Source organism: Pantherophis guttatus, chromosome 3 (genome assembly GCF_059756535.1).
Source record: "Pantherophis guttatus breed Tessera chromosome 3, ASM5975653v1, whole genome shotgun sequence".
Taxonomy (NCBI): domain Eukaryota; kingdom Metazoa; phylum Chordata; class Lepidosauria; order Squamata; family Colubridae; genus Pantherophis; species Pantherophis guttatus.
The window spans coordinates 121,933,339-121,952,902 of NC_142065.1; the positions used below are offsets into that span (position 1 = coordinate 121,933,339).

General features: G+C 38.8%; 2 protein-coding genes across 4 annotated transcripts in view; one reads left to right on the forward strand and one right to left on the reverse strand.

Moving 5' to 3' along the window:
• Positions 1-6: 6 nt before the first annotated feature.
• GRPEL1 (GrpE like 1, mitochondrial) lies at positions 7-9,823 on the reverse strand. 2 transcript variants are annotated; one of them, XM_034411722.3, is made up of 4 exons: positions 9,688-9,823; positions 7,536-7,701; positions 3,846-3,927; positions 7-3,067 (listed from the first exon to the last, which is right to left on the reverse strand). In XM_034411722.3, the coding sequence occupies exons 1-4, from the start codon at positions 9,762-9,764 to the stop codon at positions 2,721-2,723; spliced, it is 672 nt and encodes a 223-aa protein (XP_034267613.1). In that variant the 5' UTR covers positions 9,765-9,823; the 3' UTR covers positions 7-2,720. The 2 variants fall into 2 exon arrangements, with proteins under 2 accessions (XP_034267613.1, XP_034267614.1); XM_034411723.3 differs by lacking the exon at positions 9,688-9,823 and adding an exon at positions 9,114-9,141 and having other exon boundaries at positions 1,381-3,067.
• Positions 9,824-15,678: 5,855 nt separating this feature from the next.
• The window catches only part of SORCS2 (sortilin related VPS10 domain containing receptor 2), a 138,930-nt gene continuing 135,044 nt past the window's right edge, over positions 15,679-19,564 (forward strand). For both annotated transcript variants that reach the window (XM_034411719.3, XM_034411720.3), the window contains exon 1: positions 15,679-16,108. In XM_034411719.3, coding sequence (XP_034267610.1) covers positions 15,869-16,108 — 240 coding nt within the window. In that variant the 5' untranslated portion in view covers positions 15,679-15,868. The remainder of the gene's footprint in view (positions 16,109-19,564) is intronic.

A 19,564-nucleotide genomic window follows, 5' to 3' on the forward strand; every position in this document is an offset into this window, starting at 1 on the left:
AGAATCTTTGTGTGGTTTTATTTAAATATAAGTATCAACTGAAAAAATGGGAATGATACGAGTTTATGAGAATATAATTGGTATATACTGACACAAGATTCTTAAGCAACTCTACATTGCTTGTGACTTTGATGGTGGTGGTGGTGGTGGTGGTCTTCAGGTTTACAAATACAACACTTGTTTAAACACACTTTCCCAGTCTTGGGCAAGAATCCCCAAATAGGAAACATACATATTACTAGGCTACACATGGATATAACACATGATCACAAAGTGTGAATAGTGTATGATGCTTTGTGTGCCTCAAGATGTTTTAGCAATGTATCAGTTTACAAAATTCATCAGATTGTATTTTCTTTCCTGCTACTTTTTTCAACATTGTAGCTGCAAGTCTTTACTTTCTTGGTGGACTTTATAATACCTGTGCTTCCCATACTCCCTTACAAACTACTTAAAAAGTAAAGAGGGACACTTTTCTTTTATCTTGGGCATGAACAATCTGAGTTATACATAGGCTGATATCTATGGAGATTCTCAAGTCATCCAGGTCATGGTTCTCCCAAAGGTGCTTTTTCAAGAGGCAACTGGACTTCCTGGTTTTTTCTTTGAAGACATTTCGCTTCTCATCCAAGAAGCGCTGAAGAAGCTTCTTGGATGAGAAGTGAAACGTCTTCAAAGAAAAAACCAGACAGTCCAGTTGCCTCTTGATAAAGCACTTTTGGGACAAGATTCTGATAAAATATCCATTACTAAAACAGTAATTCTGATCTACTCACTTTGCTGGAGAATGAGTCTCGATACCTTTTTGTTGAGCTTATTCATAAACAAACTTTTGAATGCATAATTTACTACATGTGCAGCAGAAGAATAAGTGTTTCATTTGTCAGTGAAACTTAGTTACTAGTAAATGTGCTTTGAGTTACAACATTAAAAGTTTCTTGTATTCTCAATCGTAGAAATCAGAATCACTATGCGGTTGCATGGAAAAGTTCAGAATAAATTGTATGCATCTGTGAATCCCTAAATGAACAGAAGCCAACAAAACAATTACAATGTACAATTTAAACACAGCATCTTTCTTCAAATCTGAATGCGTATTATCCACATGCAGTTTTTTTTAAAGTAAATATGGCAGATGCATAACTGAGTAACTAGCACCTTTGCCACAAGTAACAGCTTCCAGGATTACTTTTTTCCTCACTATTCCTTGCATGTGTCTTTTTTTTTCTGCTAACACATGCTGATTTAATACACAATTCAAGAGAAGGCTAATATTAAAATATATTTGCAGTCGATAATGATAGATTTATATCTTTCTGCAAATCTTACGTATCTTCCACAAATACCTTATTATTGCACACATGGGGGCTGGCAACATAATTCATGCAGGCACAATTTAATCTAAAAAAATAACAAAAATCTTCCAAGATTATCACACAACAATATAGCTAAACATTTTAACATTAAAGATCATATGTTGCCATTTTCTGGTGCTTGCATTTTATGATGGAATTCAATGGCCAGGGAAAATATTGCATACACCAGTGAATACAAAAGTCACAAATTACAGTTCTATTTAACACTTTCTTACTAATAAAGTAACAAGTACAAATACCACTGTTCCTGTAGCAGGTACCTTTCTTCTCATGAAACCTTATTTTGTGTGCCTTTTATCATATGTGATCTCTCATTATTACGATTTATATGAACAATATGCCAACTATAATAATGAACTTTCATTACTGTCATTGTCAAACTTAAATGCAAGATAAGACACTAGAGTTAAAAATTATTGTTTTCCCTCTGCATATACCAACTACTTATATACAGACCATTAATACAAAGAAATGTCCATGATACCCCTATTTCTCACCCTTCAGAAAAAATAGAAAAGAGATGGGGCATAATAACTTCATTGAGAAATATCAACTGCATTGGGAAGAACATTGAGGAAAAAGATTGCAGTGAGATGACACGAAAGAAAGGAAAGGCAAGCTGCTGTGCTCTTAAATAGGAAAGCTGACCGTCTCAAGAGTCAATTTTAAAGGCATTCATATTTAGCTTAGCTGCATGTCAGTCATCTACACCTCCTGTTCATTTTGCTTCTTTCCAATAGTGTCTTCTCAGTGATGCAAAACAACCTTCAATTCAAAGGTAAGCAATTAACAGTATTTAGACTAATTGCATATTCCTTTAGCATACTATTTTAAGACACCTTTATATGAATTAAAGCATTTAAGTGGCATCAACAAGGAATGATTTCCATAATGTCACTACATGCATAGAATGAGGGCATTATTGGTTGTATGTATATCTTGCCACCTTTTGTTCCATCAAAGCTCCATCTCAGCTTAAAAGATAGGACTTGAATAGAAGCATAAACAACATGACACCAACAGTTCAAAAGATTTCAATGTGGAAATAACCTGTATGGCATTCTTATTGCTCGGTTATTAAATAATTATCCTTGAGGACTTACATTAATGAAAAGGTACTATGTATAATTTGATGTTGTAATTTATGTTAGTAGTTTGCATTCTCTCCACATTATATACATTCATTTAAAAACACTTTTACATTACTTTATATGCTTTATCATCCATCCATTATTTTTCTCTGTATCCCAACTCATTTGGTGAATCACCTCTATATAATGGAGCATTATTAAGAAATCTAACTAGTATCTATGTGATGCTTATTAATTCTTTCAGATTAGACTGCTATTGTTCCTTCACAACAGCTACCAATGCAGGCCTTAAAGTACGGCTATGCAATTTATAGCCAACCTTTGATACTAAAGCTATAGTGCCCGGTTCTTTCCCTTCTGTGGGGACATGAAACAATGCTTCATGTTCATAAGGATCAAACTTGGCTCCGAGAGGATTCAATTTCACCAATCCATGTTTTCTGAATACTTTCTGTATTTGAACTTCAGTCATGGCAAGACCTTCATAAAGATTTTTCAAATGGGGGTTTTCATCTTTAAGTTCTTCTTTGGGAACAGACTCGGTTGCTTTTTCTAGAACATCAGCAACTTCCAGTAAGTCCTTGCAGAAACTCTGAATTCCTAAAGTGCAAAACCATAGTAAAATAGTCAATCCTTAAAGATAAATATTTCAACCACATGCAAAAATGGCATTTGAAAATGCATTTTACTATAATAAATTGAAGCTGAGAATCAGCTAGATCCAGAATGAATCATGATCATGCTGCACATCAGAACAAGTTTATCATAACTATTTAAGTACCTTCATTTCAGTGGGACGTAGGTATGACTTTTTAAATATAGATCCAATCAATGGGTATTTTTAAAAACTACATTAAATTTATGAGAACATTACCAGCCATTTAAGTATTTCCAGACTCATTATTAGCTCCAAATTATAATAGAGCTTCTATATGGTAAAATAGCTGCACTGTTTTTTCTTCTGTAGAATACCAGGTGATGTTTGCTACAGGTTATATGACAAATACAGCTTGTCATCTCAGAAGACAAAGTCTTTATCGTCTGAAATGATTTCCTATCATTTTTTTTCAAATAAAGAATCCAGCCCCTCACATCTTTTTGTTTCCCATTCTTACAAAACCCAAACAAAAGAAAATCAAGCATTGATAACAGTCCCAGGAGAAAACTAAATGGACAGTTTTAATCAATGATCACTACATGAATTTTAAAAAAACCACTAGTAACTATGGTGTATTTTATAACTATAATTGGTTGTAAAACCATGGACCACCATTAACAATTTACAGAGAACATTCAAAATCTAGTTAAAATCTGTAAAATTTAAAATGTTCGGGCTTGCATCTGCATTCTAATCCCAAAAAGCAAAATGTGTATGTACCATATAACTTTGCTTCTTCTACCAATTTCTGAGTTCTCTGCCGCAGATTTTCTGCATCTGCCAGAGCACGTTTATATTTATCCTAAAACAGAAAAAGAAGTATAGTGACACAAGATGAAACATAAGAGACAAATTATAGCACTCCTTGCTCATACCATCCTCATTGATATCCATTTAACTTATCAGAGTGAGGTTTTTAATTGTATTTTATTCTGATTATTTTGGAAGTCCCAAATATGTGTTACTATAAGTCCAGATGACATGCTAAACTTTCAATCCTAGTTAATGAATTACAAGCATGCATATGTTTTCATTAATCCTTTGTTGTGACTTAGGATATAGTGTGAATACTGCTAGTTAGGTGTACTGGTCACACCTGGCTAAAATATAAAACTATTACTGCAGCAACTTGTATATTAAATAGGATGATGGGAGAGACATAAAAAATCACTTGTTATATTGCATGGAATAATCTGTTGCTTTATTTTGCGCACACCAAGTTATAGTTTATGGCCAATTTTGACTTTATGGTTGATCTATGAGTTTTTGGTTGATTTGATTTAACATTCATTAAAATCATTTGTCGCCACTTAGCATAATATAGGTGATCTTCAATTTATGTTGGCAATTTATGTTGTGGATAAAAATCAAAGATTTTTTTAAAAAAAATAAAAAAAATCAGATTTTTTTAAAATTTAAATCGGATTTTTTTAATTTTTATCAAATCTATTAATAAAAAACTTTTGGGGTAAAAATCTATCGTAAGATAGTTTTCTATTTAAGATACATAAATAATTTAGTTTATTCAGCATGAAATGGAGCTTAGTTATGTAGCATGAGGCTGTATATTCTGCAACACTGGGACTATCGGTGAGTCAACAGTGGGTCAAAGGAGTAGCAGAGATGACAGTTGCTCTTTAAAAATTATGATTTAAATCGAGTTGATTTAAATCAAGCCTTTTTACTAGTGATTTAAATCATGATTTAAATTGTGATTTAAATCAACCCGATTTAAATCAAATCCACCCTGGCGACTAGAACTCCTGCAATTCCTACATTCCCATTTGCTGCTGTTAAAATAAATCCCATGATCCCATGAGGTAAGGCAACATCTTGCCAGCTTCCCAAACCAAGTCAGTGGAGAAGCTGGCAGGAAGTTGCAATCCCAGCTGTTTGTAAGCAGTTAAGTGGCTGCTGCCAGGTGGGAAAGGGTACAAAAGAATACAGGGAAGGCACACAAAAGGGTGGGGAGGGTGCCTAGGGATGCAGGTAAGGCACAGTAAGGGGGTGAAAGGGAAGAAAGGCAAGGCTCGGAGAAGGTGCAGGTCAGAGAGGGTGCATGAAGGTGTGGGTTGGGGATGGTAGCAAGGGTCTAGTGTGTGCAAGAGGGTAAGGGGAGGTGTGAGAGTTGGGGAGAGTGCAAAGGGATGCATGATATGAGTAAAGTGCAGTGTGGGTTGGGGAATGAGAGCGCAAAACACAATGCAAGTCTGGGAGGGTGCAAGGGAACTGTAGCAAGGATTGGAGAAAATACACACAAGAGGTGTGGTACAGTTGGGGAGGATGTGAAGGAATGCATAGGTGGCCAGTGTGTTCCAAGCACAGAAAGGTTCGTGGAGGAGACTTACTCGAATGACTTGTGATGTTCCCTGTCAACTTCCCCATTTATTTTCTTGGGAAGCCAGCAGGAAAGGTTACAAATGGCAATCACATGACTGTGGGTGCTGGAAAAGCTGGAGCTCTGAGAACCAGTCATAACCACAATTCATTTAAAATCATTGTAACTTCAATTGCTGGATAAATGGCTGACAGTTGAAAATTATCTGTATAAAAACTCACCCTAACTGCAGAGATATAGGCAGTCCTCAGTTAACCATAATTTGGACCAGGAACTCTATTGCTAAATGATTTTTAGAATCATCACAAATTTTAGTTTGCACTGTGACTAATCATTAATTCAAATTCTTATTCACATAAACTAAAAATTCTATTTGTTCCCAAAAGACAAAGTCAGATGTGAGCCTGTTGTCCAGAGTTACTTAGCAGATTGTCCGGGCACTCCTGTATATCCTCCTTTGTTTAAAACTGGAAGCAATGGGTAACAGCTTTCTGTGGCATTGGAATTAGTTTTTAATCATGATACAGATAATCTTCAATTTGAGACCATTTTACAACCATTCAATTACAACAGCATTATGACTAGTCCACACATTTATGATTACATAGTGTTGGTGCAGTCACATGATCAAAATTCAGGCACTTCATGGCAACCAGCATGTATTTATGACAGTTGTAGCATTCTGGGGTTTCATTTGTGACATTTCCAGGGGAGCTATGACAAGCAGTCAATGGCAAAAGCTGGATTCGCTTAAAAAGAAGCAGCATGATTTGCTTAAGGACTATGATAAAAAAAATTGTAAAAACAGGCATAAGTCACTTAATGATTGCATCACTTAGCGACAGAAGTTCCATTCCCAATTATGGTGGTAAGTGGAGGACTATGTATAAAGCATTAAATTGTCTTCAAGAACTCTGATTCTTCATTAACAATCTTAACTTATTCATATTAAAATCTAATATTTATATTTTGATTGAGACTTTGATACACCACTGAGAAAAATAAATTTACAGGTAGTTTTTAACTTACGCCTGGTCACTTAGTAATCATTTGAAGTTACAATGGTTTCCCAATAGGTACTTATAACCTAGTACTAATGGCCACTCCCGTCTCCCCCAATCATATGACTGTATTTTGGGCACTCAGCAACTACATTTGCAATGTTCCTTGGTCACATGACTGCAAATTATGACATTTTTATTGAAAACTGGAATTTACTTCTGGTTCCCAGCAAAACTGACCATTGTGGATGTGAGGGCCATCTGGCTGCAACATCTGTCACCCTATTGATTGCCAGAGTTGATCTAGCTGGCTAGGCGAGTATCTCCTTCCTGCATCACCACTCCATTTGTGTCCCTCCCAAAGCTGCATATTCACTGGAAGAGGACCATCCCAGATAGAAAGCCACCCATAGTAAACAATGGGTTTGCTTAACAACCATGTTCATTTAACCACCGCAAAGAATCGTAAAATCACATGACTCACTTTATGACCATCATGACTTATGATTGTAATTGCTAGGCTCAATTATGGTCTTAAGCAAAGATTACCTGTACATTTCTACAATTCACTAAAATTAGGAGCAGAAAGTAGGCTAACTACACACATACATCTCTATCATACCTGATTTTTAGTATTTTATTATAAAAAAAAAACAGGCATGATCCCCAACAGGTTCAACCTTCAGTATCATCCTTATTACAGTATTACAGAATAAGAGAATTGAAAGGGACTTTGGAGGTATTCTAGTCAAACCCGCTGCTTAAGCAGGAGACCCTATTCCCAAGAATGATTCTAGTCCTCGCAACCAATTTTCCATAAAAAAAACCCTGCGAGATTGCAGATTAACATTTGGAAAGCTGTTCATCTGCCCCAAAGTAGATCAAGATGATGTTGAAGGGAATGGAGGTAAAGAGTAATATCACCAGTTTATCTTTTGTTAAGCTACCATTGCTAGTTAGCTATGCCCACTTTTAGCTTTATAAAAATGAACATATCCTGTGACATGTGATTCAGTTTCACTAGGCTACAAAAAATTGCTTTCCCTACAATAAATAATTTAAAATTCTTACAGTTATTTCCTTTAATTGTTGTTCCAGTTTAGTCTTTTCCTCTGTTAATATATTTGTATCAGAGCAAGAATTGGGTTTTTGTTCATTCTGGCTCTGACTTTGTTCTTCTTCCAAATTTGGTCCAGTGCTTTTCTCCTGGGTCATTGTGCAAAGCAGTTGAGTAGATCTAAAACAAGATCGGAATCAGCAAAATTCTAAAAAAATTAGGAATATGAGTGCACACAAATCCAGAATATTTAAGAGAAAGAAAAAAGTTTTTGTATTAGAAAAACTGATAATATGCTGCTTAACACACTCTGATTCCAAACCACTTAACTAATGTGTTTTTTGCCAATGGCATACAAACTAAGTCTCTCTGGGAGGTCACTTATCCTTGTATTAAAATAAAATTAGTCCTTTCATCATCATCACTTGTTTCTTGGATGTGCAGGGTCTGCTTTTCAGATCAACAAGTGTCCTTTTGTGGCAATCAAACAATTAGTTGTCCTTTATTTGACTATTAAAACAAGGTTTAATATTAACATTAAACCTATTTTCATATTGTCTATAAAAGCACTTTTCTATGACAGGTTATCATAACCACTGTAGATCCCAACATGATTCTAGCAGCTTTTATTCTAGTCCAACAACCATCATTCTATTTCAAAAGGTTAGTTCAGTTCCATTCCAGGGAGCTGAATTGTTCCATTATTCAAATACCATGCCTATTTTAGCAAAAGTGGACATTATTCCAGCCTGATTCCAGCCTCTCATTGGTAATCTCCAGCTTCAGGGTGGATAAAAATTGATTTAAAAAATAAATTTAAAAAATCAGATTTTTTAAATTTGTTATCAAATTTATTTTAATAAAATGCTTTTGGAGTAAAAATATATCTAAATATAGTTTTCTATTTAAGATACATTAATAATTTAGTTTATTCATCATGAAATGGAACTTAGTTATGTAGCATGAGGCTATATATTCTGCAATATTGGGACTGCCATTGAGTCAACAACAGGTCAGAGGAGCCATAGTGGTCAGAGATGACAGTTGCTTTTTAAAATTATGATTTAAATCAAGTTGATTTAAATCAAAGCCTTTTTACTAGTTTTAAATCATGATTTAAATCGTGATTTAAATTGACATGATTTAAATCAAATCCACCTTGTCCAGCTTTCCTTTTTTATGTGATTATGACCCACTTTAGGAGGCTTTTGAAAATAAGAAAACAGGAAGAATGATTTTAGCTTTTGGTGTAATACTTTAACATAATGCTAAAACAAACAGGAGGTTAATCCTTAAAATATAAATCAGGCAACTTTTAACTTAGTTTTAAGTTAATAAGCTTTTGAATCAAAAACTTTATTTCAATCCACTCCTTGGCCCATTCCATCTTATTTCACAGTTCTGTATTTTATTTACTTTACTCAATAAAGCTCAACAACAGTTATTAAAAGCTACTATTATATGGTATGAAGATTCAAGTCCTTTCATTATGATTAGCAAACTGCTATTTAATTTCCTGCTTACATACAGTCAGGGATATTTTTTAAAAATTATCTACTTTTTCCTACTTTTTCCAATAAAATTATGTTTACCTCATAATTTTACTGCCCGATTTTTCTTTTTTACTGAAAAGAAAGTGGAAAGAGAAAGAAGTAATCCGTAAGACTGGCTTGCCCGCTAGGCTAAAATACTACCTTTTGCTTGCTTTTTGGAACTTTTAAATTAAGTTTTGAAGAGATTTAGTAAATAGCACTTCCTGATACACACAAGCTTTTCAAAAACTTAAAGAGATATTCTCCCTCGAAGTCGAGAAAACCCGAAAAGCAAAAACAGGGATGGTCACATCATCCCTCCCACCTTCGCCAGAAGATGGCCCAGCTCGAAAACCCACGTTTCCTCACTCTTAGAGGTCGGACCTTTCTAAACCCGGCCACCTCCCTCGCCGTTCCTCCCGGCTTTCTCAGCACAACACTCTCCCAGCTCCAATTCCTCCAGAGGTCTTTATTTGGTTGGAAGCTGTCCCCGCTTCCCTTGCCTAGCTCGCTTTTCCTAAAGAGCGAGAGGGCCCAGCTCGAAAAGAGACGCTGGGTATATTCGCTCGGCGTTTGCCGGCCGTGCTCCCCTGCCAGGAAAAGAGAAGCGCCCCCTCCATCTTCTCCCTCTTACCGCCGCGAAGCCCCTGACAAGAGAAAAGCCGCTCGACCCGCTAGCCGCCGAGCACCGCACACCACAACCGCCGCCATGCCTCCACCTGAGTCCCTTCCGCTTAACTTCCAACGGAAACTGACCCGGACAAATCAGAGGGTGCAGCTGTCGTACTTGGCGGCTCACTTAGCCAATTAGGAGCGTCCTTGAAACCACGTGCCACGAAGAGCACGCGGTCGTCTCCTGCAGCTTAAGAGGTTTCGTTTTAAGGAGATAAAGTAGACTTTGCCGGCGGAGTCACAGTTGCGTAGCAGCTTCATTTCCCTACGAATTAAGAAGACAATGTCGGTTCTTCCGCATCGTACAAAGTCAAAATTAACAGAATGATACTTTAGGTGCCTGGGTTTCTTTCTTTTTCAAATGCATATGCGTGTCGCTCCTGGCGGCTACCTGGACTCTAATTCTTCCAGTTTTCTTGGCAAGATTTCTAAAGCGATTTGCCACTGCCTCTTCCCTAAAGGGTTGAGGGAGTTGAGTGACTGACCCAAGGTCGCTCAAGAGTTGGCTTTGCCGTCTTCTGGTTTCCAGCCTGCTGCCTTAACTAACATGCTTAATCTGGCTCTCTTGTACCAAACTGACCGTCTGCCCGGGTTTCTACTCAGAGAGTCAGAACAATCACAAGGGGCGAATAAATACTAATTCATTAGTCCTTAGCTACTATATGCTGCAAATCTAGCCAATATCGGACAAGGGCTACGTGAAGTTTAGCAATAATTTTCTGAAAAAGCTGGTTCAGATACTAAATTTAAGTCACTTTATGGTTAAATTTACATGACAAACATTAATCATAGCTACATCTGGTCTGAACTTTGGATACCTGACTTGCTCAATGATCCCATGTCAGAGTGTCATTTCTGATTGGATGGGGGCAATCATCCCTGAGGTGGCTACACTCTTGACTTTTTAAAATATTTAACAAAACAAAACATTAGCAAAAGGTTTAGCTTCTCTTACCTATTATTGCTCTCATTTCATCTCTCCCAATCAATTGGAAGGGTGGGATGAAAATACCTCCTTCAATGCAGCTGGAAGAGACTTCTAACTTCACTTTTTATCAGCCTGCCTGCAAACCAAAAGGCAAGGTTAGCCTGAAGTTTTCTTTCATTTTTTGATATATGGGAAAGAAGTCATGCCTAAAACTGGATGACAGCAAGCAAATGAGGTACAGGTAGTCTTCGACTTAGGACCACAATTGAGCCCAACATTTCTACTGTTAAGTGAGACATTTGTTAAGTTAATTTTGCCTCACTTTACAACTTTTCTTGCCACAGTTGTTAAATGAATCACTGCAATTGATCAGTTAGTAACCTGGTTAAGTGCATCTGGCTTCCCCATTGACTTTGCTTGTCAGAAGGTTGCAAAAGGGGATCACATGACCCCAGGATACTGCAACCATCATAAATATGAATCATTTGGCAAGCATCTGAATTTTGATCATGTGAATGCTCAAATGCTTCACACTTATGCAATGGTCATAAGTGTGAAAAATGGTCCCAAGTCACATATTTCAGTGCCGTTCTAACTTTGAACGGTCACTAAACCAACTGTTGTAAGTTGATTACCTGTATTGAAAACGTTTCTACCATTTAATGGATATTCTCATTTTTATAATCTAGATCTTGTAGTTCCAGTTAACTTATTCTTGTACTATTTAACTTATTCTCGGGGACTTCTAGATTAGTTTGGCCATGATTCTGACTCAACCTACTGGACTTGCAAGGCCCAAGGGCAGTTAATATCCTAATTCATGTAAACTGGTCATTTCCAGGTCAGATCTTATTAAGAATAATTACAATGTAGAAAGCACCCAACCCTCTCCTAGAAGAATGAAATGTTTTGAGAAATATTAAAAAGGCAGAATATTATATTTCTCTGGATGAGAAATGGAGAAATATGCTCTTGGAAAGCAGCCCTCACCTTCCTTAATAGCCCACAGCAGATGTCAGCATTTAAGAGATAAAGAGATCTGGGTAGCTCATAATAGACCCTCTTTCCAATCAGCATCCATTTTGTCTCCAATGCCTTTCTTCCGCCTTGGAACTGAACCAGCTGGATATTTCTTCCAACAAAAAGAATGATTAAGAAACTGGAAGCTAAAACATACGAAGAATGGTTACAAGAATCTAGTCTAATGAAAGAAAGGACTAGGAAGACATGATAGTAGTGTTCCAATATTTGAGGGGCTCCTACAAAGACGAGGGAGTCAAACTATTTTCCAAAGCACCAAAACACAAGAAGAAACAATGGATGGAAACTAACCAAAGAGAGAAGCAACCTAGAACTAAGAAAATTCCTAATGGTTAATGTAATCAATCAATAGAAATCTATCTTCCTACCTCCCCCGCTGTCTTTCTTTCTCCCTGTTCCTTCCTATCTCCCTTTTTTCCTCCTTCCCTTCCCTTTCTGTTCCTTCCATCCTTCCCCCCATCCTTTCCATCTTCCCTTTTCCCCATCCTTTATCCCTGTTCCTCCCCACTCTTCCCTTACCTTCCCAGCAGACCGGAAAGTGTCAGCTGCCAAGAGATGGAAAGAGCAAGTAAATGCACTGGAACATTTCTGCATTGACTTTTTCCCAACAATTATAATCCCTTCCAGGTTCCTAATTGACTTGTGAAAAACTGTCAGGAATGTTGAAAGTGAGGATCACATAATTGCAGCTGACCTTGGCAGTGTGGCAGCAGTGTTACATAGCAGCAGCATAGCAAAAAAATCACCCAAATTTCATTCCCTCTGGAATACTGGATCCCAGCATTCCATAAATAAGCCTATTTGAGGCAGAATGGGACAATTCGCTGTGGCCAGCTTGGCATGATCAACTCACTGCCACTAGCTTGCCGCTGCTAAGTCACCTCTGCCAATTCACTTGCCTCCAAGTTGCCACAGGACAACTACACAAGGACAGCTCACTACGGCCAGCCAGAGGCAGAGCTGAGCAGTCGGGCAAATGAGCAGGTGGGCAAAGGATAGAGCAGCAGTCGCACCAAAGACTTCCCATTTTGACACACAACCCTGGTTGCTGCCACCATTGAGCTCCAGGCTGAAGAGGCTGGGGATAGTAGTGGCAGTGGACAGGGAGGGGAGATGGCAGCAGCCAGATGCGTCCCATTTTCATACACCAAGGCTGCTGCTGTGCTGAACTCTGGACTGAAGAGATCAGGGACAGCGGCAATGGGTGGGTAGGAGGGAGTGGCTGGGGGCATCCCATTTTCACACACCCCACTGCTGCTGCTGTCACTGTTGCCATGTGGAGCTCCAGGCCAAAGAGATTGGGGACGGCTGTGGTGGTGTGTAGGTGAAAATGGGATGCCCCCCTGACTGCCGCTGCTTCCCTACCCCATCCACCACTGTCCCTAACCTCTTCGACCCAGAGGTCAGCAGCAGTGAGACTGCCGGGACATGTGCGAAAATGGGATGCTCCTGGCTCTGCCACCTCCCTGCTGCCTGCTCCACATGCCACTGTCCCTGGCCTTTTCAGCCTGGAGCTTGGGGCAGTGACAGTGGCAGTGGGGGTGTGCAAATGGAACATCCCTGGCTGCTGCCGCTGCCTGCCCCACCCACTGCTGCTGCCACTGTCCCCAGCCTCTTCAATCTGGAGTTCAGTGTGGTGGCAGCAGCAGCAGGGGTGTGTGAAAATGGGAAGCCCCAGACACCAGGTCTGCACTCTGCCCACCCACTCACTCACCCATCCATCCACCTGGGGTCTTTCTCCAGCCACCGACAGCAAGTTGTCCCCATGGTGAGTTGGCTGTGTGGAGTTCTGCAGAGACTTGGAGGCAATTAATTGGCAGTTGCAATTTGGCAGTGGTAAGCTGGAAGCAGTGAGCTAGTTGTCCTAGACCTCATTTGATGTACCTTTGTTGACAAAGTATTGCCCTATGATGCATTATTTTCCCTAACTGAAAGTTACAAAGTATCAAACACACAAGCATTTTAGTAGTATCCAGGTAGCGATTTTACTCCCTAAAACCACCCGCATGCATCTAAAATGGTGTAGTCCAGAAATAAAAGGAGAGAATCATTAAATTTTGGGAAAATTATTTGCATAAATATACAAATCAGGAACAAAACTATTTTAAGGAGGAAATAGACAAGTAATAAAAGAAAATGGCTAGAAACCAGAGCCAGGAAGAATCACATTTTAGTTTAGCAATCTACAGTATACAGGTAATCCTTGACTCACAACCATTTGTTTAGTGACTGTTCAAAGTTACACCAACACTGAAAAAAGTGACTTTCACACTTACAACTTTTGCAGTCTCCTCATGGTCACATGATCAAAATCCAGGCACTAGCTAACAGGTATTTACAACAGCTGCACTGTCCCAGCGTATGTGATCATTGTTTGTAATCTCAACCAGCTTCCAACAAGCAAAGTCAATGGGGAATGATAGATTTGCTTAACAACTGCGTGATTCACTTAACAACTGCAGCGATTTGCTTAACTGGCAAAAGTCATAAAATGAGATGCAACTCACTTAACAACTGCCTTGCTAGCAACAGAAATTTTGAGCTCATTTATGATCATAAGTTAAGGACTTACCTGTATAAACTTCGCCTATATGATGGTTAATGGTTTAATATGGTAAGCAAACCTAGAAAATTGAATTAATTGATAAATTGTAATGTATTAATGACAGTATTTTAATTCGATTGATAAGAGTAAATATTGCACTTCTACAAGAAACTGATTGCATAGGGGAAAAAAACCTTAAGAATACAGACAGTAGAATAATTCAGAAAACAAAAGTCATAGAGAGAAAAACAGTTGATATCTGATAATTATTTACAATATATTAATTGTCAATAATATTTATCAATAATAATTCAACAATATGGAGAAATAAATTATATTTAATACATGATTCAAAACAGATATAGCCCAATAGGATCTCATATAGGCAATATTATTGTGTTATATGATAGTACATTGGCTTTGTTATATTTTTATTTTGATGCACAGAATGGGACTTGTATGGTCTTAGAACTGGTTCTTGTTGGAATATTTAAAAACTGCGAATAAATAAAGTAGCTTGTAGTGTAGTAGATTACACTTGTGTTATGGAACAGCACTTTTCTTTTTTAGTTTTTTGTTGCACAGGAACATATCATTCATGGTGCACAATTCTTACTCAGAGTTTTAAGGTGCATTGATGACAATTGCAATAGATTGCTGGAAGAAAAAATAAGATTAATTTAATGAATCATTATTGTCATCTAGCTCTTGAGTTCAGTATTTTAACCAAAGAAGTGTATAATAGCCATAATGTTGATTGCTTTCTGATTGGTACCTTGATTTCATCATATTTTCTACTTGCTCTTTTGCTGGGAGTTCAGGACTGCCTCTTATTACAGCAAGAGGCTAAATGCTGGAATGAAGAAACCTCTATCTTGCAGGGCTGTTGTTTTTTTCAGGCTTGACAACAAAAATGAAAACCGAAATGCTAAATCCTGCTGTTCCCAGCATACCCTACTTTAAAGAAGGTTGTTGAAAGGATGAAATCATAGATGGAAGCCATTTAGGACATTCTGAGCTTTGAGGAACAATCCAGTACAAATGAAATGGGTCCAAGTCTGAATCTTTCCCAGAACTAGTAACCTCCCTACATTATCCCTCAGGACATAATTATCCATCAAGTTCAAATAATACCCGTTCGTATCATCAGAAGAATGTTGTTTGATGTTCCTTGCCATTCGATGATTGCCCCTTGGAAAGGGGTTGCGATTTGGATTATTCGCGGGGCTCTCTCAGAAGGTGACACTCAAGGTCTTCAAACCGACCGCGTGAGCGAAATGTTGTTATCCAAGGGCTGACAGTTGCTCGGCCACGTTTTCCTCACACGGCTAAATTGCGCAGTCTCGCCTGCTACGGGAGCATCAAGCGCACCGTCTGGTCTGTTCTTCGGCACCCAGCAAACGGACCAAGGAGCGCCGGCAGAGGGCAGCGCTGCTCCTTAACTGGGCGTGGAGGCTCAGACACGTTGTTTTCCACGCAGCGCAACATCGCGACGCTCCCTCCATCTCGGGCTCAGCCTCCCTCGCGCTCGCTCATCTGCCAGGCTCCTGTCTTTGCCCGGCGGCAGTGCAGCGGAGGCCGAGCGGGGCGCCAGCAGCTCTCCAGCAAAGTGGAGCCTCGAGTTTCGGGATGCCGCTAACGCTGCCGCTGCTGCTCTTGCTGCTTGCGCTGGATGCCTCCCGGGCGGCGCGTCCCGACGACTGGCTGTACCGCCAGAGACGGAGCAGCCCGCGGGGGGAGGAGGAGGGCCTGCGAGATCGTGCCGTGGGAGCCCCGGAGGCGGCTTCCTTGTTTAGCACCTCTTTCGTCCTAAAAGGTGACGCGGCTCACAACCAAGCGATGGTGCATTGGACAGGCGACAATAGCAGCGTAAGTGCTTAGTCGGTGCCTCTCGCCTTGCGATCTGGGATCGTCCCTCGAGCTGCGGGCTTTCTTCCTTGTAGAGCGGAGTCCTCATGGCGCCTTCGCCGGCAGCGGGAAGGGGGAGGGGTAGTGACGTGCCACCTTTGGGTGGGGAAGGGAAGACCCTCTTCGGTCCTCCTCTAAGGAACAAGAGGGGTCGCACGGATGCCATTCGGAAGCTTAGCGAAGGTTTTTTCCAGTCGTCTCTAAAGCTAGCTCCATTCTCAACTGGTCAGACAGATCTCAAGGCTTCCAATCCGGAGAAAGAAAGCTTGACATGTAGATGGGCGAATGGGACTCACGTTTTCTTGGGTTTTGCATGCTTCGGCTTATTTGCAAGCCAGAGGAATGCCGTTGCTTCCGAAATGGTTGGAATAAGTTAGAATCTCTGACAGGGCTTGCTCCAAAGAAAACAATGAGATTTCCTCTGCTCCTTTCCCCACCGTTAGAGATAAGAATATCATTTTTCATATCAATTTCATGATCTCCCAGATGTCAGTGGAAGTGTATTTGGCCATTTAAATCTCTCTCAACTATTTTTTATCCCCCATGTAACTCTAGGAACACAATTTTGCCCTCTTCTGGATTGTGATAGTAGGGGAATCTTCCCCTTTTACATTTAGAAATACCTGCTTGTCCCAGATTTCCATGTTACAGGACCACATTGGGACTCCTCCAGTCCCCACCCCACCCCACCCCACCATTTGACGGTTAAAAATGGACATGTGTATGCACACTTGCACACAAAGAGACACAAGCTTTCTCTTGGCAATGTAAGAATGGAACCACATTTTGAGATCCTCTAGATATCCCATTTGGATGAGAGGTGTGCTGATACTCATGGAAATTAGAATTCAGTTCCCATCCTATTTCATTTTTTGATAGTTTTTGAAGAACATGATTTCAGAGGCAAAAGTATTAATCTTTAAACCGGGAAGATCTCCAGAAATGCCAATACCAATTAAAATCCATCTGACCAAAAACAATGTGTCTTAAAATTGAGGCAGTTATTTCATAATTTGGAGGCATTCTGTGTTGATTATTTCATTTTTTGTGCTTTTCCAGATTAATGACATTGTTTTAGACAAGATTTTTTGGGGGTGGGGGCAACTGCCACAACTAATTAATTCAAATTTTGTAGAAACACTGCACATTATCATGTAAAAGCAGACAGCAGCTGTTTTTTTAAAAATAAAAATTAAAGACTATTGTTCATCTTTTATATAAAAATGGAATGATAATGTGATTTCCATAGCTGCAGATATATTGAGTAGTGGTACTCATTTTTTTTTTCAAAAATAGGTTGGATGTGCTCATTGATTCATAAAGCAACTCAAATACCAAATCACAAACATACATTCAGTATATTCTTTGCAGTGAGTTACATTATATCTGATGTATTTTATTACTTTTTAAAAATAGCAACCAAATACATTTTTGGATATTTAAAAAGACATGTTTAAATAATATGGTTTTAAATTTAAAAGAAATTATATATAAAGGAAAAATTAGGAAAAAGCAAAATTAGGAAAATCTACCACAAAAACGTATCTTTATTATATGTTAATGCAAACCAATTATGCATATATATTTATGTCACAGTGCACAATTTAACTTTTAAATCAATTTTCTTAAGAGTGCAAAGGGGAAATTAACATATTAACCATTTTTGTGCAATCCAGATTTTCTAAGTAGTCTGTTTTCTTTTTTAAAAAAGTATTTTATTTCATTTTACCACATGTTTGAAACTAACCAAGAAAATTCTTCTTCAGTTTCTAAGTCATATTTCAATAATGTCTTATAAACAGAGCTTCTGAATGTTGTGTTACAAGCTTTTCAAATTCAGTCAAGTCTGACTGTTCTGTTTATTTTCTAATTCTTTTTGAATTAGAATGAATGTCATAAGTCAAGGACTACCTATATGTTTTAATTAAGCCACACTTTATCTGGGTCCACCAGTATTTTGAAAGTATGCCCTGTTTATTGGATCTTAAATGTGACTCTCAACCTGAGAGGAAATATGTGCTCTATGAGGAATGAAATATATATGTGCAATTTCTCTCTCTCTTTCCCTCATTCTCCCACTGTATGAAATTTCCTTCCACCAAATTCTTAAAATGGCTAATTATCTGTTCCTACCCTCAGCAGGGAGCAAGTAAAAAAGAACATATCTCATATATCACCATGGTTATTTTCCCTTCCCAAGCACTGTCATTGCAGTTACTATAGGCTGAAGCCTAGGTAGACAATTTCCTGAGAGGGCTGCATTGTCATCACTGCCCAGCCAAGTCTCAGTAATATCTACCAGATCTTCATCCACCCTCATATCAGAGTTGGATGCAACCTCATTATGATCTGTCCTTTACAAGCATCCCTAGAACTGGGATATTCCTTTCTTCAGCAGCAACATGCCTAGGGTGATGTGTTGGAACTTCTCTTGCCTGTCACTATCCCAGTTTGGGTCCCAGTTGCCATACCTCCAGAGACAGACAATAATTTCTCCCATCTATCTTTAAATGCCGCATTCAGCCCCACTCTTTGGTTTACACTGATGCATACAAGCAAGCATATTGTATTAACCAGATACATAACCCCTGATATTCAAGGTCCTATCTGTCGACCCAAATACTTATTCTACTTTCTTTTGCTTTTAGCCACATAGCTAGCCTCCTCCAAACCTTTCCAGGAGCTTTCCCCTGCTCTCCATGCAGTATCATGCACTACCTAGTAAAATCATAAGGAGAGAAAAGAACATTTCAGCACTTCTCAGCTGCATCTGTAGCATGTGATTTGAAAAGTCCAAGTCTAGGTTTGATTAAACTAGCTTGGCTTCTGGGTCACTTCCTTTTTTCAATCATGGTATTACTTCTCTCCCTGCCACTCTTTTCTTTCTCCATGTCGCTGGCCTCCATAAATTCTTTTCTGAAGAAGCCAATTGAAAATCTCCACTTCTGTTCTCCTTTCTCCTTGATTTCCTGCAAAACCAGATTCCACCCTCTAAAATTGATCTTTGTTGCTTTGTGCCAATGATGGTTATTGCTCTGTTGCCCTCTGCAGCAGTTTCCATGTAGGGTTTTGAATTATTCCTTGTTGGTATTTCTGTTACAGCCAAGACCTCAGTCCTTTTCAGTTCAGCTCTCTTGTGGGTATGGGGCAGGAACTGGTATCACCAACCTGGATGATCTTTTCTTTCATTTATCCTATTTCACTAATCTCTTCCTTCCCTCTGGGACTCATTTAAAGATACTTGCAGTTTTCAGTCATCTATCACTTTCATCCTACTCAATTTCCTCATTCTCCTCTTCTCACGTCTCATTATCTTGCAGTAATATAATTAACACCAACAGCAAAACATTTAACCAGAGTGCTCTAAAAATAAGCATCTGTCTGATAGTTCATATGCATTTCTAAATCCAAATGCTG